Source organism: Cyprinodon tularosa, unplaced genomic scaffold, assembly GCF_016077235.1.
Source record: "Cyprinodon tularosa strain WSP-4 unplaced genomic scaffold, ASM1607723v1 ctg410, whole genome shotgun sequence".
Lineage (NCBI taxonomy): Eukaryota > Metazoa > Chordata > Actinopteri > Cyprinodontiformes > Cyprinodontidae > Cyprinodon > Cyprinodon tularosa.
In genome coordinates, this window is record NW_024039131.1 from 686909 (window position 1) to 713466 (window position 26558).

The 26558-nt window shown below is 43.5% G+C and overlaps 2 protein-coding genes across 2 annotated transcripts in view; both read left to right on the forward strand.

Moving 5' to 3' along the window:
- Window positions 1-4728: 4728 nt before the first annotated feature.
- On the forward strand, window positions 4729-8105 carry LOC119792147 (sphingosine-1-phosphate phosphatase 1-like). Its single transcript, XM_038298637.1, has 3 exons — window positions 4729-5385; window positions 6952-7041; window positions 7137-8105. The coding sequence occupies exons 1-3, from the start codon at window positions 4729-4731 to the stop codon at window positions 7683-7685; spliced, it is 1296 nt and encodes a 431-aa protein (XP_038154565.1). The 3' UTR covers window positions 7686-8105.
- A 7427-nt stretch (window positions 8106-15532) lies between these two features.
- LOC119792149 (serine/threonine-protein phosphatase 2A 56 kDa regulatory subunit epsilon isoform) overlaps window positions 15533-26558 on the forward strand; it is a 31069-nt gene continuing 20043 nt past the window's right edge. The window contains exons 1-2 of the mRNA XM_038298641.1: window positions 15533-16000; window positions 22820-22980. Of these exons, the coding sequence (XP_038154569.1) occupies window positions 15972-16000; window positions 22820-22980 (190 nt within the window). The 5' untranslated portion in view covers window positions 15533-15971. The remainder of the gene's footprint in view (window positions 16001-22819; window positions 22981-26558) is intronic.

The window sequence follows — 26558 nt, forward strand, 5'->3', positions numbered from 1 at the left end:
TTTGATCCCCTCCTCCATTTTAGATGTGATAAATCTATCTCTGTTACAGGGATATGTACCAAAGGCTTTTAAGGTTGCTGGAATTAAACCTTTGCTTAAGACACTGTCTCTTGACCCAGATGACTTGGTCAATTATAGACCTATATCCAATCTTCCTTTCTTATCCAAAATTCTTGAGAAAGTGTTTGCCAAACAAGTGTGCGGTCACTTACACCATAATGAACTTTTTGAATAGTTTCAGTCTGGCTTTAGAGCTCATCATAGCACTGAAACAGCTCTGGTGAAAGTCACTAATGATATTCTCCTGGCCTCAGATAATGGACTTGTATCTGTGCTCGTCCTGTTGGATCTCAGTGCTGCATTTGATACAGTTGATCATAATATTCTTTTAGAAAGACTTGAATATTTCGTTGGAATTAAGGAAACAGCTCTAGACTGGTTTAAATCTTATCTATCTGTTCGATTTCAGTTTGTTCACTTTAATGATAAATCTTCCTCATGCTCCAGGGTTACCTGTGGAGTACCACAGGGATCAGTGCTAGGACCAATTCTCTTTACTATCATCATAGTAGCTTCATCTGGTCTGTTACTGTTTGGCTGTGACTCCATCCTGGAGAGAAATATCAGCTGTGCTGCTGCCATCAACACCTTTGTTTCTAGATGTTGGAGCTAGGCCTGTTTTTCAGTGTAGTCCTGTTTCTCTGACTGTGACTCACTGGATGTGCTCTCTTCATCCTATGACATGGGAGCTGGCTCGGAGCTCGTCTGCCTGGCTGTGTGTTTCCTGGACGGAGCCGCCTGTGGAGCTGGTTGACAGTTGCCTTTTTTATCTATGCTTCTTTTTCTATGCCTGCTTCTGTCTCCTTAAACCCCAGTCGGCCTCAGCTGATGGCCGCTCACACTGAGCCTGGTTCTGCTGGAGTTTTTCCTCTCCACTGTCGCTACCAGCATGCTTAGTGTGAGGGATTGCTGAAGAGTCAATAAGTCGATGCAGTCAATTTTCCTTAGATAGAAAACTTTGAATCAATCTGACTGGATGATCTTGAGATGAGGTGTTGTGAATTGAAGCTATAGAAATAAACTGAATAGAATTGAAAAAACATCCCTAACTGCAGTATAGCTTTATGTCCTCCTTGGATTCAACATGTAGAGCAGATCCCTGCTCTCCTCTACCTGACTAATGTCTGGATGATAGTCACTTTACAAAAACTTTCAAATGTGTCTGTTTCAGTGTTAAGCAGATGAATAATGTCTCCATTTAATAACTATATCTGTGTTGTAATTGCTGCAGAGGCGCTTAATCATCATTAATGTTCTCGGCTTAGAAGGTGCTTCGTTATCAGGTTGTTTGGGCAAGAGCTGAATGTTGCTCTACCTTTTTCTGTTATCTGGAAAAGAGCCGTTTCTCTTCAAGATTCAGGCAAGATCCTGCCTGAACCCTTGGCTAGATTTTGTCATCCAGATGTGGTGTTCACCTCGTCAGGCATCTTTTCAGATCTGGGTTCGATTGTTTGTTTTTAGGCTCCCAGAGTTTCCCAGCTACCGGTCTGGTTATTGTCATTAGAAACAACTTCTTGTTTCTCAGTTCAGTTGCAGTGTTTTGTCAAAGATGACGATGATGAAATCTTTTCATTGACGCTCCTTTTTATAATGACGATAATGAAAACTGATGAGCTAAACGTGGATCTTTAATGACTAAAACATGACGAGTCGTAGGTTTGAGTTTTCGTCGACGAGACGAGACTAAATAAAAAAAAAATAGCATGTCGTCAGTCAGAAGTTTAGTTTAGTCGAAACACGGCAGGCACTCGAACCGAGCCATCAGTTCCGGGGCTGGCCAGGGAACCCCGGCGGAAGGGGGCAGGGAGCCAGCAGGGGTAATGGAGGTTGGGTTCAACGTTTTGAGTGTTATTTATTTTATTTTTTCCTCTCTCCCACTGCTCCCGTGTCCCGCTTCTCGGTCTCACATCATCAGATCTGTCGCTTTGAGACATCTGATCTTAGGTTGCATTTCACTGCTTAGAGAGTAGCTACATGGTTGGAGGAGAGACACACAGCAGCACTCAGTGAATATTAACCAGCAGCTACTGTCATAGATGTTTAAGTAAAAGATAGGAGACGTGTTGGTTAAAAAAATTTGAGCTCATACCACTGACAAATCTGTTTTTTAAACATACAGAGCCTTTTCAGCTAAAAATGGCAACAGATGGTAAGTTTAAACAAGTTAGTATTATAATGCAAGAAGTTTGAGAAAACAGTTTGTTCTTCTTTACTAGTTAAAAAAAAGCTTCTCTGAGGACCATGACTCCATGTTACGGGTTAAAATTATGTTTTCTTATTGAGCAGATAGAATCAGACATCAGAAGTTCCACATATCTTGAAATTTAGTTTCTGGCATCATTATATTAGTAAAGAGGTTCATAAATAATTTTAAACAGAGCAGAGAGAGAAGTAGGGAGAGCTGCAGATTTGAAGGTGAAACAGATTTACTAGGATATGCAACATGCAATAAAAATTATCTCCAAGTTTACAAGAAAGAAACATGCTAAGCTTTATCTAAAATGCAGCATATCCATTTTGATGATGGATGGAATTTAAATTCTAGGGATGCATGATATATAAATTTTGGCATTGAAATTGGGTCTTATTTATTTATTTTTTTTTTCATGCATTGCTGTTTTTGAGGCCCTATGTTTATAATGCACCAAAAGGCATCTCTCTAACAGCTATAAATATAGATATCAGTGTGTTGTGGTCTTGTGTTCTCAAAAATAGGATAGGATTCAATAAATAGATGTTTGAGCTCATTCTTGGAAAATTAGCCAAATGAAAGTGTAACAGTAGGTCCATGAGGCACCATCCGAGTGTCCCCACCTTTCATCGCAAAGTTACTCCATTGCAGTGATGGTAGCCTGGACACCGAAGGCCCTGTGCTTCCCCCCCGCCTGCTGGCTCCCTGCTCCCCAGAAAAAAAAAAAAGAAGAAAAATCCTCCTTTTCAGAAACCCAAATCTGGTTACCAGTCATTCCATCATAGACTGGTTCATATGAAGGATTTTCCTACTGGAATCACTGGAAACTTTAGGAGAAAAAACATTCACCACGCCTGGTTTACATTTATTGTCCACATGATGGCAGCATAGAGCAGATAAAGCATCTTGAAGCCTGTGGATGGATGATGGACGGATGGATATGTAATCAAGTAAATCACAGATATACAAAGAAGTTTAATAGAAGTAATTTAAGAGAATAAATAACAGAAGGAGGGAAAAAAGGATTCAGAGAGATCAAAAGAAAAGATCAAACTCAATATACTTGCTTGCAACTTTCAGAAGATAAACTGCTTTCTTTCTCATAACATGTTTTATAGTATTTTAATTTGGTTTCACCTTATCATCAAAATGCAGTCCATTTCGTTTAGTCATTTTTTTTTTACTGACTATGATCTTAGGGTTGCAATCAAGAGGGGAAAATCTGTTTAATGTAAATAAGTTGCTGTAAGTGATAATTGGGCAATATAATATTAAAATGTAGGTGAGCCCAAAGGTTATTTCTGCAGGTAAAACAGGTGAATGATGGTTTCTGGTTCTATGTGATGAATGTCAAATCTTTGGCATCTCAAAGTTTAATCTGAATCTTTAATAAGTTTAATAAGTTGAATATTTCTAGTTATCTTTGCAGGTTATGTATTATGGAGAATTTTAAAGAACACTTCTCTGACTGTCCCAGTTTATTCCTTCAGTTAACAGGTGGAATAAGGTTTCTAATATATTTGAATATGGTTTTTACAGTGATGTCAGTCTTACCACTATATTGTTATTCAGAAAGCATTGTTCTTTAACAAATGTAGGATTCCTTTTGGTATCGCTCTGCATATTTTTGCATATTTATTTATTTTATGACATGTAAAGTCAATATATGAGCTGATTGACCAAGATTATCCCTCTATCAAATGAATAATGATCACCCGTAGTAACCAATGATTTTATTTTCCTCTCTAACTTTCCAGTATAATGCACCTGATTCTGAAGCGTCTCCTGCAGAAAATAGAAATTAGAGCTTTTATTTTGACAAAACAAAAACAACTTTTGGTTTCAAATCTTTCCTAATCCCACTACTTTGCTCGGGAGACCTCAGTGCGCCTTCTAGGGGTGGAAACTGTCATTTGGTCTCATTAGCGCCGCCCTGTAGGTCAGACATGGATGAGCTGCAGACCAGGATGGTTTATTAGAAATCCTTCTAATAAAGTTTTCTATCATACAAAAATCCGGTTTTTATATGTCTTAAAATACTTAACGTTTAAATTTACAAAAAGGTGTGTAAAAAAACACTCAATTGTTATTTTTATTTAAAAAGTTAACGGATGTTTGACACTCTCAATATGGCGGCGTCTCTGACGCACAGACGGCCATGTGGCGTTCACTCTCTCTAGGCGGTGGTTATTCTGACGCTGAGGTCACTGGAGAGAACGGAATAATCTGTAATATTGATCTGATCAAAGTTGGGCTTAAATATAAAATGTCTAGTTTTTCAATATCTGTATTAGTTACGGTATGTCTCCTGTATAACAAATGTCGCACATTTCCAACCGCCCCTGAAGGCATCACAGTCTGCTCGTTTCCTTCGTCGCAGCCAGTCCGCCTTCTCGCAGAGCAAAGTTCACGTCAGACAGGAGCTCCGCCTACCGCCCGGAGGAAGTTCAGAGGTTCCTCCCGCAGCTCCGCTCAACATGGAGGAGATCAGGAAACATCTTCGGCTCCTCCAAGAGCCCCAGCTGGTCGCTCGCTTCCAGCGAGTCTGCGGGATCCGCGCCGCCGCTCGGTCAGCGGAGCGGGCTGACTTTACCAACAACGGGGCTGTCCATCATTACACAGCCGGCGAAACTGGAGAGGAAGTTTTGGCTTGTTGCGGAGTTCAGAGGAGGAGTCCAGGTGAGAGCGGGCAGAGTAAAGTGGAGCAGGAGGTGGAGGATGTCTCCCCTAACGGAACCGCTCCGCCCGGGGAGGTCAGGACTCTGAAGCCGCTCCGCAGGAACTCGTTGACGGGAGAGGCGGGGCAGGAGTTTGTCATCCAGAACCGGTTCCTGTTCTTCTTTTTCACCCTGGGAACGGAGTTGGGCAACGAGCTGTTCTACACCCTCTTCTTCCCTTTCCTCATGTGGAACGTGGACGCGTTCGTGGGCAGGAGGTTGATCATGGTGTGGGTGTGGGTCATGTTCCTGGGTCAGTGCACCAAGGACGTGTTGGGCTGGCCCAGACCCGCCTCTCCACCCGTGGTCAAAGTGGAGATGTTCTATAACTCTGAGTACAGCATGCCCTCCACCCACGCCATGTCCGGCACCGCCATCCCCTTCTCCCTGTTCTTCCTGAGCCATGGCCGCTGGCAGGTAAACAAGCGCACCCCGTGGGGTCTTCTGAGGCACCCCTTTTCTGTCCATTTAGGGACCCCTTCTCTGTTCATGGAACTTTGACAGCAGCTTTGCTTAATATAAGGTATATATTAAGCAAATAATACAAGCTGCTAACTTGAACCCTGGAAACATTTTAGAGGTTAAAGTGTTTTCTTGGTTTTGTTTTTCAGGCTGAATCCATTTCAATCGAATGAAAAGCATTAAAAGATTATGGTTTTATTATTGATTCTGACTTATTGACCAATATAAGAAACATTTCAGTCCAAACTTTCTGACAAACGCAGACGTCACATGAAACCATCAATTACATGTTTCTCTAAACCATCAATTACATATTTTCCACAATTTTTGCCACAATTTTTGAGTATTAAACAGCCTCTGTCAATTCTATTCAGTTTATTTCTATATCTCCAATTCACATCATGTCACCTCAGGTCACTTTATGTAGACGACTCAACCAGATCATTCTGGTCAGATTGATTCAAAGTTTTCTATCTAAGGGAAACTAGCTGATTGCATCGACTCATTGACTCTTCAGCAATCCCTCACACTAAGCATGCTTGTAGCGACAGTGGAGAGGAAAAACTCCCTTTGAACAGGAAGAAGCCTCCAGCAGAACCAGGCACAGCGTGAACGGGCCATCTGCTGAGGCCGACTGGGGTTCAAGGAGACAAAAGCAGACATTGAAAAAGAAGCATAGATACAAAAGGCAACGAACTCCAAGCCAGCTCCCATGTCAGAGGATGAAGAGAGCACATCCAGTTAGTCACAGTCAGAGAAACAGGACTACACTGAAAAACAGGCTGATCTCCAACATCTAGAAACAAAAGTGTTGATGGCAGCAGCACAGCTGATATTTCTCTCCAGGATGGAGGAACAGACCAGATGAAGCTACTATGCTAGCACTACTTATAGCGCATTTTCAAGTCAGGAGACTAAAGTCGAGTCTTACAGTCAAGGACACAACAACCCTTAACCCTTTATAGGACAGGTTAGCGGTTCTGATCACTCTTCTTACAAGTTCAATCATTAGTGGTTCTGTGGCTAGGTCAAATAGAAGCGAGCTCAACTGACAGCCCTGCCTTGTCCCCCCCGCATATAGGAAAATAGTTTGAGGTTGTTTTATTAGTACGGACAGAGGCCTGTGGACTAGCATAGAAAGCTGAACCAAAACCAAACTTCTCCAGAGCCGCAAAAAGATATTTGTGTTCAATCCGGTCAAATGCCGTGGAAGCGTCTAGAGAGAGAGAAACCTTCAATATTGGGCATAAATCAAAAATATCTGCATCATCCCTGCGACACGCTGCTGCGGGACGATAACCAGACCTTAACAGGTGTGACAGTAGAAGTAGAGCTGCTCTCCTGCTGCTGAGCAAATCAAGAAATTCAAACTAAACTTTGCCCGAGTTTCTGAATTTCCTTTAATCTCTTTATTTGTTAGACTTTTCCCTAGTAGTTATTTTAAACTTCATCTATTTGATGCATTTCTGTATTTAGCTGCCGTCCAGCTGTAATGTGGTCAAACTTCTCTTGTCTCCACAGTATCCTTCGTCGCTGGGCTTCAGCGTGGCTATCTGCTGGTGTATGTTGGTTTGCTCCAGCCGGATCTACATGGGGATGCACTCAGTGCTGGTCAGATTGGAGGGTTTCAGTCAGAGGGAAGCAGGTTCTATGTGCCCTCTTTCTACAGCAGATTTACAGGTTCTGTTTCTGCGTTTCTCCCACAGGACGTCATCGTCGGTTTTCTCTACAGCGTCCTCATCCTCCTCTTCTTCCTCCCCGCCTTGGACCTGATCGACGGCTTCAACCTGAACTCCCGCTTCGCTCCGCCGGTCATCATCGTCATCACCCTGGCGCTGGCTCTGTTCTCCTTCACCCTGGACTCCTGGAGCACGTCCCGGGGCGACACTGCCCAGATCCTGGGTGTCGGTGCCGGCGTGGCGCTGGCCTCGCATGTAAACCGGCTCTGGGACCTCATGCCGGACGTGGCGGCGGATCAGCTCCCGCTCACTGTGCCGGCTCTGAGCGCCGGCCTTTTCTGGGCCGCCATGTTGCGGCTCTTCCTGGGGGTGCTGGTTCTGGTGGCCACCCGGGCCCTGATGAAAGCCGTTACCATCCCAGTGGTGTGCCGGCTGAGCAGGGTTCCTAGCTCGGACCTGAGGAAGGCCCGGCAGAACATGGAGGTAGAACTGCCCTACCGCTACATCGTCTACGGAACCATGGGCTTCAGCCTCCTCTTCCTTGTTCCGCTGCTCTTCACCCACCTGGGGCTCTGATCACAGGATGTGACATCAGAGGAGGACAGGAAATGGATTTCGGAACCACCAGTTTTATGTCTCCAGCTTGGACCAATCAGAACCTCCAAGCTGATCTGGTTCCACCTGATGGATCAAGACCAGAGGCTGGTTCTGGAGGATATCTGTGGATCCACAGAACCATGATCAGATTAAAACAGATGTTCTGGAGGTTCTAGGGTCGGATCCACAGCAGAAACTCTTTAAAGGAACAGTCCAGACATCTAGACTAAGGTTCTGATGAAACCAGCTATATTCCTACCCACGAGGGGGCGGTCCCGGAACCTGCTTCCTATTCCAGGTGGACCATGTTCAGAACCTTTAGCACATCAACGAGCCAGACCTGTTCTAATCAAGCAGTAGATATTCTATACCTAGATGCCATCTGACCATCATGAAACACGTCATGTGATCAGAATAGGATTAAGATTCAAGAAGTTTCTTAACTAAAGAAATATAAGAAATCAGAAACCAAAGTTCTGAAAAGTTCTGATCGATTTAAAGAGCAGATTTATAAACGCCAACATCTTTAAGGGCCAACAGAGGGCGCTAGAGTGCTGCTCCTTCACATGTTGGAGGAATAAAAATAAACAGAAATTTTAGAAAAAATATGTTTAAGGTTTAGATTTTCCATTTTAGAATCAGTTCATAAACCAAAAGAATCATTTCATAAAAATTCCTCCATGAAACAGAATTGCTATTTAATGAAATACTAGAATCAATATGCTGCAGATTCAGTCATCCAGTTTGAATCAAGAATCGTTTCTAAATCTTAAGAATCAGAATCAAATCTAATCTAGAATTAAAATCGACACCCAGCCTTAATTTCTGTAGATATTATCTAGATAGATATTGTTTAGTTAGTACTGAGTAAAGCTTCTCTGGTTGGTTTCTGCAGATCTTTGCCCAGAATCTGAACATCTGCAGTAGCTCCTGTGTTTGGGGGCTGCATTTCTCCCACTGAGCCTCATCATGTATATAGCTCCTCCCACATGGCGGCGCCGTCGGGCGGTTAGAGGTTTAGAAATGAATTGGAGATCTACTCAGCTCCTCTGTCCTGATCAGCCCGACTGCAGAGCTATGAATTTTAGCGTTTATGAAGTTCTGTCAGATGACAGGGTTCGCCTCCTCTGTGACGGCATCAAGACGACATCTTGATTTACTCTGGATCAGGACTAAAGTTAACGATCCAGTGCAGTGAGAGCGGATGAATGTTAAACCCGGAACCGTCCTTTAAAAGCCGCTGGGTTGGAAACAGCCTGATCCATATTATTAGAACCAGGACGCGTCTCTGCCCAGTCACCTCTGAGCTTAAGGAACTGGGATTAAACCAGTAGCAGGTCTAATCCTGAAGGAGCTGAAGAGATTCGGTATATCTACATTTGGATCTACCACTGACTGAAATATTCAGCACGAAAAACAGAACCCGGAAAGTTTTATCAGTTTAATCAGTGTTCTGGTTTTATATTCTGTCTGATTTATGTTCCGTCTAATATCTGGTACCAAGATTCATAAAACCACCGTCACATTAGGAAGGCAGGAGACACGACATCCAAAGAAAACATGCAGCGTCTCCTTCCAGCTACTGTGGTGAACATGAATCAGCAGTGCTGATGTGACCCAATAACACCATGACATCATTTCACACCCACTCTGCTGTTTGCACTCTCCCTGATGAACCTAGACTGCAAACCTGCCCTACTTTGGCCAAGAGTGATGTGACCAAAGAGGGCAGTGATGTCCTTCATAGAGGTTGAAGCCAAAGAGTTTCAGACCTCGGTTCAATCCGACTTCAGTTGGTCTCTATGGTCAATGCTGGCAGCGAGCAAGGAGGGAAAAGAGGAAGCAGGAAGCTACTTACCGTAGATCCTTTAGCTCAGGGACCTCCTGATGTTTCTATCTGCCACTAGGAGCTATGCAAATAGAGCGTATAGACATAGCTGACTGAAGCGGTGCTATGTAACCACAGCAACAATCCAAGCTTCGGATTGTTTCCTCAGGATACATATCTTAGAAAGTTGGTTTAATTACTTCTGACAAAAGTAATATGAATTTATGATGATTAACTTTAAAGTGATTTTCTATAGTGTCCTTTCAGAACCACTGTGGCCACCAAGGGGGTTCATCAATCATCAGGTCTCAGTCTGTGGTATTTCAGAAATCTTCCACTGATTAGACTTTAAATAAACTTTATTTATCTCTTGGATTACTCCTTCAGGGAAGTTTTGGTTCCAGTAGCTCATATAGATCATAAGATCAGATGCTTCCTTTAAATTAGGATGTCTGATCTATTCTGCTTTGTTCACTTGTTAAAATCAATGAAACATTCCTGTCATTAAAAGGTGTTTGGGTGATTATATGTTCATTTTGAAAACTCTTAGATGATTGATCATCAAAACAATAAAAAAAATGTTTTACTAACTTTATGCCTTCTAGTTTGTTTAATTTTGACTGATCCAAGATGATGGCATAAGGCAGAGATAAAAAATCTATTCTGCTTACTTATATAGCATCACAACACACGTCATTTCAAGGCACTTTATAGATCGAGATCAACCAGATCATCCAGTCAGATTGGATCAATGTTTTCCAAGGAAAACCAGCTGATTGGTTCCAGTCATTGAAGGAAAGTGGAGACAGCAGATTCACCTTCATTTTGCATCCCTCACGTCAAGCATGCAGCGACAGTAGAGAGGAAAACTCCCTGCTCCTCCAGCAGAACCAGGCTCAGTGTGAGCGGCCGTCTGCTAAGGCCGACTGGGGTTCAAGGAGACAGAAGCAGACATAGAAAATGGACATAGAAGCACTGATCTATGAACACGTTCTATTGGAATTACATGACATAACCCTTAGATTGACTGGCAGAAGGTAGAAGTCGTGGGTTGGGCTCCCACATGCTCAGAGAACTGTTTATCTGCTCCTCAGAAGGATGAAGAGATTTTCCCGATTCTGTCTGAAGTTCAACCCGAGTACCATGATCTGAGAGAGAAGTTTAATTAAACCAAAGCCATCACCTACATCAGGGGTGCCCAACCTTTTTTAAACCAAGATCTACTTTTGAAGTTGATGGCATGCCGAGATCTAACAAGCCAAACACAAGGGATGGGCAGTATTTGTTTTTTTATTTGCAGAGGTGGAGAATAAACAGTTAGTCCAACAAACAAGGAAATTATCAGTTGTGTCAAAAAATAGGTTGCAAAAACAGAACAATCTCATAAGAACTTCACACCATTTCTCTTTCTCACCCTCACTCACTCATCAGACACTAAAAACTATAGAAAAGAGCAGTCAAGATCTCCAGACAAAGGCTGTGCAGTCAAAAAATCTAAATAAACCAATTGATACACAAACACAGTCCAGTAGAGATGAAAAAAAAAGCGTTACAACTGTAAATTTACAGGTTTTATAGTGTTGAGACTGTTCGCATTGGCAATGCGAACAGTCGGCCTCCTGTCATTGGCATTGGCAGAGAAACTGGCAGATGGATTAAAATTCAACAGGAAAACCGATACAAATAGGAAAATACTGAGTACAAAATATGTGGATGTGAAAATGTAACATACAGCAGAATGGGTTGTTGACTGTTTCAGAAACTTTTTAATTTCGGGCAAAAGTTCCAAAAATCTTTCGAAGAATCTGCCAAGGCTCAGACACCTGACGTCGGTGTGCAGCAGCAGATCAGTAAGGTCTGCACCTGCTTTCTGGAGCTGGGCACGGAATAAACGCCTCTAAAAACTCCTGGCCCCAACAGAGGAAGCAATCTTCATTGCAACGTCCATGATATGTTTCATATTTAAAATATTGCGGCACAGCTGTTGTTGATGAATGATGCAGCCGTAGTTTCAAAAATCCGGGAAAGTTTCAGACAGCTTGAACAGAGCAACGAATCCAGCAGTGCGCCCAACCATAGATGGATCCCCTTCAATTGTGATAGATGTCATTATCTCATTATCTTTTCAGATTCCTCTTCGCGCTTTAGGTCCCTGGTAACAACCTAGCAACCGTGGCAAACCATGCCCAGCAATCAGCATGCATAAAAAAAGGTTCCCTGCATACTTTTTATTTTTAATTTTATTATTATGAAAATACACTTTCGCCTCTCGTGATCAATGTTTCTATTAGTGTTTTTTAAAACGTTTTTTTGTCATAGCTATAAATAGGTCTACATTGTAAAACTTCTCGCGATCGACTGAAACTCCGCCCACGATCGACTGGTAGACTGCGATCGACTGGTTGGGCACCCCTACTCTACATCCTCGTCGTCCTTTGGACTGTCCAATAGATGTTCTTCCTGGCACCGCACCCCCCAAGGGCAGACTACTCTCTCTCATTACCAGAAACTCCGGACATGAAGACCTATACTGATGATTCATTGGTATTATTCGTCCTTCTTCTACTGTTGGAGCCAGTTTCTTCTTCGTTAGCAAGAGGGATGGCTCTCCTTACCCATGCAACGATTACAGAGGACTAAATGACTTCACTCATAATAATAACATAATGCCTCTTATTAACTCTGCTTTTGATCAGATCCAGGGCGAAAACATCTTCACAAAACTTGACCTCCACAACGCGTACCATGTGGTTGGCATCAGAGAAGGAGCTGAATGGAAAGCTTCCTTAAACCTACTGGACAGAGAGTATCTGGTCAGGCCTTTCAGACTCCCCAACGCCGTGGTTGTTTTTCAAGGTTTAGTCAATGACGTTCTAAGAGAAATAGGAGGACAATATGTTGGTTTATATGGACGACATTATTGTGAAGACTCAAAGTCACATGAGCAGCGTCTCAGATTGGTCCTGCTCAGGTTTCTTCAGAACCAGCTGGATGTCCATGTTTCCACCGCTTCATTCCTTTGTTTTTATTATTTCCCCAAAACAGATGGATACAATGGATCCTGCAAAGGTTAATCTTTTAATTTTGGGTAGTCCTTGCCTATTTTGCATACCCAAATGGAAAAGCAAATAACTTAGGAACTGTAAGCCCAAATTACATGTTTAATACATTATTTGAAAGGTAACAACAAATAAAAATCTGGTGACTAGAACACAGACCTACCTGCATCAGTTCAAACATGACTCAGTTGTTTTTTTATTCTCGGAAATGATAGGTCTTTTTTGAACAGCAGTAATAAAGACATTCTTGAGAAAAAGCAGGTTTTATTGTATTGTATTTGTTCTACATCATGTCAACCACAAATGCAAAAAAATTTCAGATCTCTAGCTATAACAGTTTCAGAGCTGTGGGAACTTTTGTTGTCAGCTTGGAGCTGCGCACAATGGCTCCATCCGACAGCTCTGGTTGGCCCGCACGCACTGATAGAAAACAACAAAGATTTCTTGAGTTGGCCAACTTTTACAGGCACTTTATCTGGAGCTACAGTCAGGTTGCAGCCATTGCTGTTTCTGAAAGGCATCTTATATTTAGAGGGTCTTAGTTTTCATCTTCAGGACGACAAATATTATTAGTTTTAATGACATTTTAGGCATTATGATGTGATAGCTTTAGTCGGCTTCCAGTCAGTTTTATGTTTCACTTCAAAAAACAGTAAACCTTTATCATTTCAAATAATAACCAGATTATTTACCAGAGTGCTAGGTCTAGCCTAGATCATAACATTTCTGAAGATAAAATGCTGCCGTGCCCACTGTTGGGCTTGGATTTATAGAATTTGAAAAGACTTTATGCATGAATGTTCTACTTTATTCAAAAGTGTCTCACAAAAGCTGTGAAAATAGCAGATCTAGTTCAACACATCAAATCAGTTAATATAGCAAACAGAGAAGCTAACAAAAGGTCCAATAAAGGAATGGTTTTAGACATACAAGGTTTCCATCCCAAAGCAAACACTTCCTAAGCCACTATGTATTATGTATTACACACAGATCCATAATTTCTGTATTACTCAAAAAAAGGATCTAGATCTTTATCCAAAAATATACAGTATGCAACGGTCTGATTTGGATATGATTTAGGGATTGCTTTTGGTAGAAAGTAAAGATGGCTTTGCATCACCTCTTCCTGGAAGAGAACAGATTGAACAGACTCAGAGCTGGAAGAAATAAAATCTTAATAGTTAGACAAAAGGATTTTTTAGGCTTAGCAGAAGATGATCAGCCACATATAGTTTATTAAGGAGCGAGAGCAGAAAGAGCCATACTACTGAGAGCGAACCATCAGAGTGAAGCGTAAACCGCAGACTCTGAGCTAAGCCGCACAAAGACACATTTCTGCACAAGCACATCTGAAAGATCAGAATTAGTTAGAGTTCAGCGGCAGAACAGGGTTATTCCAGCCTACTTTTACCCCTTCCGCTACTCCCATGGTCCATCTTTGGCCAGATGGGCATCACCAAACAGGATGCAGCAGCACAGCTGATTAGCTAGTCTAACAAATTGCAGTACGATGATGCATTTTAAGCGTCTGACAGATCACTCGCTAACGTATTTATTTAGTCTTGTTTCATTCACGAAAACTACTAAAAATACTGTACAAAATCAGTGCAATGAGTGCAATGTGATACCTCGGCTCCAGAGTGCCAATGTCCCCGCCCCCTCCGCAGAGTCTCCGCTGCACCTCTCCCAAATTGTGGCTGACCGCAGACAGTGCCGCAGACAGGAGGCTGGCTTATTTTGTTTTATGACCGAAATAGCGGAAAACAACTCGTGAAGTTGGAAAAGCTAGAAGATCAAGGTGCACGAGAACGCTGTTACCCTTTTTTTCACCTGGATCTCCACTCTTTTTCACCGCCATGTCACTCTGTTGTCGGACAAACTCGCCCCCACTTCCTTATCACCTCAGCCGTATCTAGACTCACAGCATATAGCGCAGACCACGCTACAATAAAATCAAAAATGTCTGTGTCAAGCTTACTGCAACTCACTGCTGTAAGAGTATAACCAGGAAGCGAGGTAGAAGGACAAATTAGGTTTAGCGCCACCCCAGCACGGGAGTAAGACTTACGCCCAGGAGCAAATGGATAAAAATAGACCAGAGGAAGAAAAAAAAAATAATCATGAATCGATGCTCTTGCGGACGTGTCGATGCATCGGATCGTCGGCTTTTGAATTGATGGATTGATACAAAACGATTATTATTTACACCCCTAGTGGACGGTGGCTTAACTTTTTACGGGAAATCAGCAAACCAGTTAATAAATAGACATCAGTAGCCTTGGGTTAGACACTTGACCTGTATTGGCTCCTGATGGTGGTTAGAGGGCCTGCTGGGGCCAGAGTATGGCAGCCTGGTTCCTGGCTGTAAGGTAGCTGTCATTAGCTGTAAGGCTTAAACGGGCCTACCTACTGGCAGCCCAACCCTCAACAACTGGTAGAATATTATTAACAATATTTTTGTAATGGAAAGAAATACGTTATCCATGAAACTACAGAAAACTAAATTAGAAGAAACTTGGGATTTATGGGAAAACAAATTTGTGAAAGGGGCCCCTCCTTTATCTAATTTGGATCTTCCATTGTTTTTCTGCATTTTAAAATTGCTTTTCTCCTTTTCATGGGTGGTGTTCAATAAAGAGGATATGTGAAAAACATGTATAATGTTATGAGTAATTAATAACTTACTACAATGAAAGTTAGCAAGAAAGCCATCTGAGTTCCAACAGAACAGAGCTAAAGTTTCCTGTGATTATTATGGTCTGTTTGAGGAAAACTCCTGCAGGACCGAAGGGGAACCATCCCGAACACCTTCCCTTCCCCTCCACCGAACCAGCGGGACTCAAAGCCTCTTTCCCTTTGGCCTTACCGGAAAGCTGACTGGACCAATCAGAAAGCCCGACACTGCGAGGTGCAGCCAATCAGCGTCGTCCGCGGACCTGCTCCCGTCTAGCATGTTTCTGTGCTTTTATGTAATGTGTGCCATGGTCCGGACCGAGCTGTGTTGACAATAGGCTGAGAAGAACCAGCCCTGATCCCAGAACCAGAGCTGATCCAGGCTGCAGGTCCGCCGGTTCCGGGGCTCCTCACCGTTACGCTGAGCCCCGCTAACGGGAGTTGAAGCTTTTCCCTTCGGATGGGAAGCTGTCTGCGGGTTTGGCTGCTTTAGGCCGAGCTCTGCCGCTGGGAGAGGCTGCTTTCACCGAGCTGGAGGCGGCCGCGCTAGCCTGACAGTTAACCCGCCAGAGGACGGGTCTCAGCCGCAGGGGGATCAGGGGACTGAGGGGGATCAGGAAGAGGCTCCAGGTTCACGACTCGGATCGGTGTGTGTCTCTGTCTGGGTGAACCGAGGCTAACGTTAGCCCTGTATTTACATCCGGGATGATGGGTGATCGCCCCAGCCCACCCAGGTAACGTTACCCCACCGACACCCACTCCACCCAGATGTGGTCCAGATGCGGTTTCATTCTGTTGATCCAGATGCGGTTCCCTCTGCAGACCAAGCTAGCTTCTCTAGTAGCTGTTAGCATCCGGCTACTCGCTCTGTTAGCCTAGCTGTTAGGCTAAGGCTAGCTTCTGACCTGAAAGGCGTTAATTTGCAGACTTTGGTGAACATCCTGCAGAAGCTGAAGGTGTCTGGGGTCTAAATGTATTTCTGCCGTCTGAAGATTCGGCTTCCAGCCCTCGATGCCCTCCGTGGCTAATCTGGGAGCTAACCATGCTAACGGCAGGCTAACGCGCTGCCAGGGTCTGCCCGGCCCAGCAGGTCCCAGCTGGCGGCCCTCGGGCTGCCGTCCTGATCCAGATCCCAGTCCGTCCTTTGCTGTTCTGCTGGATCTTTGCTCTCAGGTCTGTGGAGGCTTCCTGTTCAAAGGTTCAAAGTGGTTCTGAAATCAGGCCGAACCTCCAGAACAGGTTCTCATGGACGTGGGAGGGGAGTCTGATTTTAAAAAATAAACTTGATCGGGATGAGAAATGAAAGGATGTTTAAATAGAGCTGAAGAAATTGAACGTTTTGGATCATTAATGATTAATAACCTGGAGGGGAAACAGCTGGTAGGAGTGAAGGTAGAGCTGCTCTGCTCACAAACACAGACTAAAACCGCTAACTGATCAGCACGTCCACTTGAAACTTAAGTTTTCCCACATTTCTGTAAAACATTGAAGTAATCACTGCTGAACATTTTTTTTATTTTGTACCTGAATGAACAGAACCTGGTTCCTGGGCTGAGGAAAACAGACCCAGATATGATCCTGGAGCATCTCTGTGAGCCTAGCAGGTTCTCCAGATGTTCTGTTTGGACCTCTGAGTAGCTCTATGCTCCAGAACCATCTGCTTGGTTCTGTGGGTTCTGTTTCTGTGCCTTTTTACCGGGTCGCTTCGGTTCTGCTGTTTGAGAAGGATGATGGTGGTTTTAGTTGCAGGGCAGAACTTCCTTCTGAGGTCTGATGCCCAGAGCCTGTGACTGACTGGTCCGGGCCAGGCCCAATAGAATATCTGATGTAACGTTTCTATTAATCAGTTCTGGACTTTGTTCCGCCGTCGTTTATAGATGGACTTTAGACCCTGTGCTGAACCGTTTCATGTTCATTTCCCACTTTCCTTTATATTCTGGTTCTGACCCAAAGCCCCACTGTCCTCCAGCCGGGTCTCTGTATGACTAATGGACCCGTTCCTGATCATCTGAAGGAGGAACTCTGTGGGTTCTGATTGCTGACCTTCTGACCCGTACGTGGTCGGGTCAGGTCTTCCTTTCCCTTCAGAGCTTTAGTCCAGTTCTTTCAGGGAGCCAAACCCCAGCTGCTGGGATGAGATCAGAACCATGTGGGTCTCACTGTCAAAGACGGAACCAGCAGCAGGTTTAGCTTCATTTTACTGATGGATCTTAGAAGTTCTCAGATGTTGCTAATCAGCAGCAGGGCAGCATTGTAGCGTAGATCTAGGAGAACCCTTAGCCCCTCATGCTCAAAGGTTACCTGTGGAGTACCACAGGGATCAGTGCTAGGACCAATTCTCTTTACTATATATATGCTCCCGATCGGTAGAGTTGTTAGACAGCATGGGATTAATTTCCACTGTTATGCTGATGATACCCAGCTATATCTGTCTATAATCCAGATGAAGCTAACCCATTACATAGATTACAGGCATGTAATCTATGAAGACCTAAAATGAAGACATAAAATCTGGATGATTCTTAACTTTCTCCTTCTGAATGCAGACAAAACAGAAGTTATAGTTTTTGGAAAAGAAGCTGATTAGCCAGTCACTTCATCTGGATGGGATTAAACTGATTTCAGATAATTAAGTAAAAAATCTTGGTGTTATTTTTGATCAGGACCTGTCATTTAAATCCCATATCAAAGAGGTTTCTAGAATTGTCTTCTTTCGTCCGCGGAATATTGCAAAAACTAGAAATCTCCTGTCCAGGGGTGATGCTGAGAAACTAGTCCATGCATTTGTTACTTCAAGGCTGGACTATTGTAATTCTTTACTATCAGGAAGTCCACAAACTGTAGTTAAAAGCCTTCAGCTGATCCAAAATGCTGCAGCCAGAGTTCTGATGAAAATGAAAAAGAGATTTGATAAAGCTTATAGTTAGAGTGGCTCAGGTTATCCTGAGCTATCTCTATAGTTATGCTGCTATAGGCTTAGACTGCTGGAGGACATAGGGACCCCTTTTTCATCATTCTGCTTCATTCTATCTCTATTCTCCCACTCTGCAGAATCTGTTAGTTCAATCTCTAACGTTCTGCTCACTCTGCTTTTTCTCATAGTAGCTTCATCTGGTCTGTTCCTGTTTGGCTGGGACTCCATCCTGGAGAGAAATATCAGCTGTGCTGCTGCCATCAACACCTTTGTTTCTAGATGTTGGAGCTTGGCCTGTTTTCCAGTGTAGTCCTGTTTCTCTGACTGTGACTGACTGGATGTGCTCTCTTCATCCTCTGACATGGGAGCTGGCTTGGAGCTCGTCTATCTGACTGTGTGTTTCCTGGACCGGGCCGCCTTTTAAAGTTGCCTTTTCTATGTCTGCTTCTGTCTCCTTAAACCCCAGTCGACCTCGGCAGATGGCTGCTCACTCTGACCCTGGTTCTGCTGGAGGTTTTTTCCTGTTCAAAGGGAGTTTTCCTCTCCACTGTCGCTACAAGCATGCTTAGTGTGAGGGACTGCTGAAGAGTCAATGAGTCAATGCAATCGGCTCGTTTTCCTTAGATAGAAAACTTTGAATATATCTTACTGGATGATCTGGTGAACTGCCTTGAGATGACGTGTTGTGAATTGGCCCAATAGAAATAACCTGAATTGAATTGAACTGGACTTCACCCAGCCACCAGTTTAGGTGGTTCTGATGCTGACTTTGGATAAAGGTGCTTTAGATCACTGAAGATTGTCCCTTGCAGGCTGCTGTAGTCAGGCTACTGTGTTTCTGAAAGTGCCCAGTTTTCGTCTTCTATCCCAAAACGTCATCAAAAGGAGAAACATGGACGCTAAAAGCAAAGCAGAAATGATAGCTGCTTGTCTTTAGAAGACATTCCTCCTTTTTCACCAAACTGCAGAGTTGAGCTGTAGAAATGTTATCGATGCATAATGTTACATTGACTAAAGTTCATTAGTTATCATCCAGGTTTCATCTCTAGCTGTAATAACAGAGCAGGTATTAACTGTGCGTGTGTGTGTGTGTGTGGGGGGGGGGGGGTTCTAGAAGCTGTTCTCTTTAGTAAATGTGAATATTGTGTATACCTGCTGCTTTTCCGATTAGACTCAGACTAGAGGCAAAGTCTAAAGAACACATGATGCAGATCTAGTTTTATAGCTAGGAAAAGCTCAGTGCAAAGCGCCGCCTGGTCAGCATCATCACCAGATTTTATTGACCATTGCACGAGTATGAGGATCCTTAGAATCCATTCATAACTTTTCCAGTAATCGTCTTAGTAAAAGCAGCCAGTAAGTTTCTACATGGAGGCCCGGTGTGTGTCTGCAGCCTCTGGTGTCTGTTCTGCTCTCTCCTCCATTTGCCCTGCCCTCCAAGCAGATGGAGGCTCCATCGCCTTCTTTTCTTCTGATTTTGTCGTCAGCAGAACGCCTAACTTTTCATCTGAGCTGGGGGCGCTAACAGCAAAATCTCCATTTTCAATCATTAACAAACTCATGTGATTCATTTCTATTAATTTAATAATAATAATTTTCATGTCAATCATCGTCCCAATCATTTCTGTTCTAGTGCTGGTGGGTTCTGATCTGATGCGGACACAGTTATTGCACTGAATGGTCAATAACCGTGCTTTTAATGTTAATAGCTACTGGAACTGATTGTAAATAGCAACCGTCCAATCACAGCGCTTCGTCCATTTAGGCGCTACATGCCACTGCTCTGTTCCTGCCTGGCAGCACCTATATGCCTCCTCCTTTGTTCTGCACGGAATCTAAACCAGAACAGATAGAGGATTTTAATAGGCTTATATTAGAAACATTATGGTAACTATGTTTAAAGAGAAGGCTACAATAAAGGGAGGGACGATCTCTGCCTATGCCAGCCTAGGCAGAGATCTGGGGAGTGTTTATTATCTGTGAGGCTCATAGAGGATCACTGCTTTGAGGTCGATTTATACTTCGAAACTAGGTTGTCTGCAAGTGTGTCGCAGTGAACAAAAAGATGTCCCCGCCCCCTCTTGTGTTGTTGTGTGGAATAACATGGCTCAGACCATGCTTCGATATGGGGCATAAATCAAAAATATCTGCGTCAAGCTCAATGCGATACACTTCTGCGGGGAGGATAGCCAGACTTTTAATTTTTCTGTCCTTCTAAGCTCCTTTATTCCCGCTGCCTGACTCCATCCCTGTTTCCTCTCCCATTAACAGATTTTATTTAGTATTTTCATTTTCCTCCAAAGCGAATATGTTTTACTTTGTATCCACGTCTCTCTTCCTGTCAGACACATTCGTTGCTGCTGAATTGCTGTATCGCTTCTACTAAAATAGACCTGGGCTCTATCTGAGTTGGTTCTACGCTGCCCCCTGCAGGACATTATCCCCATTGACTTTCAATCAGCTCTAAACACCACAACCTCTGAGGGACGTTTTTCTGTTGGATTGGACTCAAAATGTGATTCAGTGTGTTCAGGGTTTGCTCTGTCTGTCAGTGTAATATATTCCTGTATCCAAGTGATGATCTGGATCATCACTGAAATGGATTCTTCCTGGCATGAAAAATCTGATTCTGCTGACTGTTGGTTCAACCTTTGCTTCTGGGCTCTAGTGTCTCTGTTGCAGACAGGCAGGCTGATAGATGCATTCTGATTCAGGTTCAATAAAGATTAGGAATTCTTCTACACTGGATCCCAACGTACTTCAGGAGTTTCTTCCAGCACCACAAGCTTCACTGAATGGAATCAGAAACAGCATTTTATGCTCTGGTTCATGGCACCCAGGGCTTGAACTGAACACCAGAGGAGCATGCGCCACTTTAAACGTTTGGACCACAGCTCAGCTTCAGTCACGTCCCTTTTCTCTTTTAATTTGGCAAATTACAACTTTAATAAATCTACATGACCTTTTAATGTAACATAACGCTCTGTGCAATAAATTGACCTTAAAGATATAATTTTTTCCCCGTCATGTTTATCCCAGCTGGGGCGGCGAGGGCTTCTGGGGCGGCATACGCTTGATATTTTTATATGCAATCCTTAAATGTGAAGATATAACGGGAACATTTAAGGGAACATGTGAATAAGGATGTTTGTGGATTTATTTATTGATATAAAATAATAACTGGAGTAAGAAGAGCAAACTAAGATTCAATTAGAGTTCAGATAATCTGAGTTATAACTGAGAGGAACGAGAACATTTAAACTATATGAGATGGAAATGGTCCCACAGCTGAAAGCTTTCTGCCTTCAGGCTGTTCCATATCGATCCCACAATGAACTGACGAGATACTGAAGGTAAACTGACGAGATACTGACGGTAAACTGACGAGATACTGACGGTACACTGACGAAATATTGACGGTGAACCCACGAGATACTGACGATAAACTGACGAGATACTGAAGGTGAACTCACAAGATACTGACGGTGAACCCACGAGATACTGACGAGATACTGACGGTGAACCCACGAGATACTGACGATAAACTGACGAGATACTGACGGTGAACCCACGAGATACTGACGATAAACTGACGAGATACTGACGGTGAACCCACGAGATACTGACGATAAACTGACGAGATACTGACGGTGAACCCACGAGATACTGACGATAAACTGATGAGATACTGACGATAAACTGACGAGATACTGACGATAAACTGACGATATACTGACGGTGAACCCATGAGATACTGACGGTGAACTGAAGATAAACTGACGATAAACTGACGAGATACTGACGGTGAACCCACAAGATACTGACGATAAACTGACGAGATACTGACGATAAACTGACAGTGAACCCACGAGATACTGATGATAAACTGACGTGATACTGACGGTGAACTGACGAGATACTGACGGTAATCTGACAAGAAACTGACGAGATACTGATGGTGAACTGCAGAAGAACTGACGAGATACTGACGAAAAACCTACGGTGAACTGATGAGGAACAGACGAAATACTGACGAGTTACTGACGGTATACTGCAGAGGAACTGACGAGAAACCTACGGTAAACTGATGAGGAACAGACGAAATACTGATGAGATACTGACGGTAAACTGACGAGATAGTGATGCTAAACTGACGATAGCATCGGTCCAATTAAGGCCGATGCACTGCATTGACAGACGATCTTATAAACACAGTGCGTTAGTCCACTCCAAACTGCTCCTGTATCGCCTGTGTTTCTGGAAACGCGCAGCAACGGGTTTGGGCTGTAAGAGCTCGACTCGTTGGTGTTGCTGGACCCTTCACTGTTGCCGAGCGTGCATGCTATATTGATGTCATCGGGGCATGGTGCCTACTTTTGCGACGTGTTGGGCATCAGCCAACCTTTAGGAGAGAGGAAGGGTATTTATTATCCAATCATCAGCCACTCCAGGCTGGAGGTTTGGACTGGGACCATTGTCCACCAGTAGACTGGAGCCTTCAAACTGTAATTTCCTGCCATTAATTCCTTGTCAGCTCAATAAACTAGATCCTGATTAGATGTGCAGTAAAGTTTTCTCTATGGCTGATTGAAGTGCAGATCATGCAGACCTTCTAACCTCCATGTGTTCCTCCCAACAGGGCCATGTCCTCTGCACCCACCTCGTCTCCATCTGTGGACAAAGTGGACGGATTTTCCCGGAAGTCTGTGAGGAAGGCCAAGCAGAAGAGGTCCCAGAGCTCCTCCCAGTTTCGCTCTCAAGGGAAACCCATCGAGCTCACGCCGCTGCCCCTGCTCAAAGGTGAGGATGGCTGGTCCAGCTGATGACCAGAACTGAACCTTGTTCCTCTGGTGTAACATCATCTCTGTGGGGTGTGAGGTCAGGTGTCTCCAATACACCATGAAAAAATCTGTAATCTGAGCTAACGGTTCACTGCAGACCAAATGTTCTCATCTTTAGTCTGAACATCCAGCTTCTCTGGACCCTCATCACCACCATACTCCTGAGTTGTTGCAATAAGTGTCCCTCTGAAACAGGGAAAAGTCCTATTAAACGTTCCTACATGGAAGGGATGGACATATAATTGCATTTGCAATCTTATTGATATTAAACAAAACGTTGTTTTTAAATTGCAGAGGTTTTGGTCATATTCTATTTAACAATGTGCTCTGATTGGATGACGCTTGGTGAGACATCAAAGCTCCTAATTACAGCAGCTTCAAAGGCAAAAGAATACTTTATTCAACTCTCCAACTAGATGTTGATGCTGCTGGCAGGAAAAACCTCCTGTAGAGGTCTGTCTACAGCACATCTGGATCAGCGTCTGACCCGAGACACAGTCTGATGAAGAGGATGTTCACTGCTGTCCATCATCGTATTCATCTCCAGAGGTTCTAGAGGAGTTCCTGGAAGTGAGCCGGCCTTCTTTATCAGCTGGTTGAGCTTCTTTCAGTCATTAGCGATGATGATGATGGAGGAAGAGATCAGACTCTCCACAGCAGACTGTTAGAAGATCGGCAGCATCTGAAGGAACTTGGCGTCCTCTAGAAGTCCAGTCTGGTCTGTCCCTTCTTGCAGGCGGCTTCCCAGTTGTGTCTCCAGTCCAGTTTGTTGTCCAGGTGAACACCAAAGGATTTCTACTCCTCCACCACCACCACTTCTCCCAGGATGTTAATAGGATTTAACTTATTCCTGTTTCTTCTGAAATCTCCAATCATCTCCTTGTTTTGTAGACCTTCAGGATCAGATGATTGTTTCCAAACCATGCCATGCCACCATGTTCCAATGACTGCAGAGTCATCCCAGTATTTCTGCAGATGACAGGACTCTGTCTGGTCCTGGAAGTAAGAGGTGAACAGAGGAAAAAGGAATGGAGAGAGTACCGTCCCCTGTGGTGCTCCTGTGCTGCTGGATCAGACAGCTGAGCCTTCAGTCTAACAACCTGTGGTCTGTTTGTCAGGTAGTCTTTGACCCAGGGGATTGTTGATGCCTCCACCTGAGTCTGCTGGAGTTTCTCTCAAAGTCAGTCAGGCTGAATGCGGAGAAATCAAAGACCATGATCCTCATAGTAGTGCTGAAAAATATTTGAATAACTGAAGTTCATTGATTTATAAAATTCATTGAGTCACATTATCTGCCTCAAGATTTCAATGAAAAATGATTCCCTGTTTGCTTCAATGTTCCTCCAGGATAGTTGGAGTGCTGTGCAGTTCTCTCACTTGAGAAAACACAGTTATAATGTTCATCATGGATTTACCATATTATAACAGCACATCATTGATGCACCTGTGATCCATGGTTTATTATCTGGGAAGCATTTCCCTGTCCTGGTAGGGATGGTGTTATCTACACAGGAGTTGATGTAGTCAGTCAGACACTCAGTCATTGCATTGGTGTCCTCTCCATGCGGCTGACACAGAGCATCCCAGTCTGTAGCCTTCTTCAGCTTCCTGGGACAATCCCTAATAGATGTTTTAATGCAGGTTTTGTCTTATAAAGTGGATTATAATCTCAGCAGAGAAACAAGACTGTGACCTGATTTCCCAGGAGGAGGTCTTCCTTCAGAGACGTAGGATTCCTTGTTGCATTAAAGAAGTCCAAAGTTTACTTTCCTCTGGTTCAGCAGCTGTTGGCAGTTTATTAGAGTGAGACGTGATTTAAATCACCATTTATTGCCACAATGCATCAGGGTGCTATCTGTAGCTTAGCAGCCATTAACTCCTCCTACAGTCTGCTGTCACTCCATCACTGCCAGTCTCCAGTTGGTCCACCTGATTGCTGACTGGTTCAGGTTCAGTCTGCTGGTCAGACTGATGTTGATTTGCAGTCCAAAACAGGAATATTCACAGTTTACATCCCTTCCTGCTCTTTCTGTTCCTTTTTTTAAAATAAATTTTATTTAAAGTTTTCAAGGTTCAGAACATACAGATAAACAAACAGAACAGAATCCAGATGCACGTGTCATGCATAAAATATTCCAGTCAACAATTGGTGTACACGCATAACAAATGTACACATGGTCATATATATGAGAATATATACACCCATTAAGTGGCGACCGAGGGGAGAGTCCATGGAAAAGTTTGTTCAGCTTAGTGTAGGCTGTGAAAAGTGTTTCAGGAAGGGATTCCAGTATAATGAAAAAGTTTTATTAGATCCTTTACGAAATCTTTCCATCTGAATCATAGACATCATGTCCGTCACCCAAAGGCGAAATGAAGGGGGAGCAGATGACCTCCAGCTCCTCAGGAATAGTCTCTTGGCAACAATCAATCCCAGTTCTAATGGTTGCCGCATTGCAGCAGGTATAGTCCCCTGTACCCGAGGGCATCCGAAAATTCTAAGTCCTGGTTCAGGTTGTATGAGAGTCTTGTATGCCTTGGAATACCAATCAAACACTTTAGATCAGAGACCCGTTAAAGAAGGACAAGACCAAAATGATGATCAGAAATCAGTATATTATGGTATTTAGAGTCAACGACTATAAGGCGCATATAAACGTCTTTTTTTTTCCTTAAAATGTGTGGCGCACCCTATAGTGCGGTGCGCCCTATGTGTTACTGTGTACGTTGTTGAGACCACCATGAGAACGTTAAAAGGGGGAAGTGTGGGCGTGGATTGTGTATAAAAGAACAGGTATGTGCCTTATGCAGAACATTGTTGTCTTAACAACCCTGAAAATGGCAAAGAGACACGCCTATAAAGCACAGTTTAAACTGAAGGCTATCAGCTACGCAGATACAAACGCATCCAGCCAAGCCACATCACCAACATGGACGAGGTGCCGCTCACTTTCGACATCCCGGTGAATCACATGGTGGAGAAGAAGGGGACCAGCACAGTAGCGATATACACAACGAGGTATGAAAAGGTGTCGTTTACTGTTGTGCTTGGCTGCCACGCATGAATAAAGCACAAACATACTAAGTTTTGCTCCAGCTCTATTTTTAAATACGCAGTAGAGGTATTTAAACATAGTAGAGGATATGTACTGGTATATACAACCCGCACCCTATAATCCGGTGCGCCTTATGTGTGTGTTAAATATAATAATGGCACACATAACTGAGACTGCGCCGTTTAGTACGGTTCGCCTTATGGTCGTGAAAATACGGTATTATAAAATAATAAATCCTCCTATAGGATTTATGCACAAGTGAGTAAAATGAGTACTCTCTACTTGTGGGATGTTGTGCCCTCCAAATAGAACATGACACTGGTGTAGTCAGGAAAAATCAGAACTTTGTTCCCCTTATATTCCAACGACTGCGCCCTGGCCAGGTGTAGAATTTGCACTTTCGTCTGAAAGTGTTGTGTTCGGGCGATGATGGTACGCGGTTTCTCACCCGTCGCCGGCTTGAGCCACAGGGAACGATGTG

Bases quoted from the DNA above. Each gene is read 5' to 3' on its own strand.
- LOC119792147 (XM_038298637.1), top strand. From the start codon at position 4,729: ATGGAGGAGATCAGGAAACATCTTCGGCTCCTCCAAGAGCCCCAGCTG. The intron at 5,386-6,951 runs GTAAACAAGCGC...TTGTCTCCACAG, and splicing joins TGAGCCATGGCCGCTGGCAG to TATCCTTCGTCGCTGGGCTT. The intron at 7,042-7,136 runs GTCAGATTGGAG...TTTCTCCCACAG, and splicing joins TGGGGATGCACTCAGTGCTG to GACGTCATCGTCGGTTTTCT.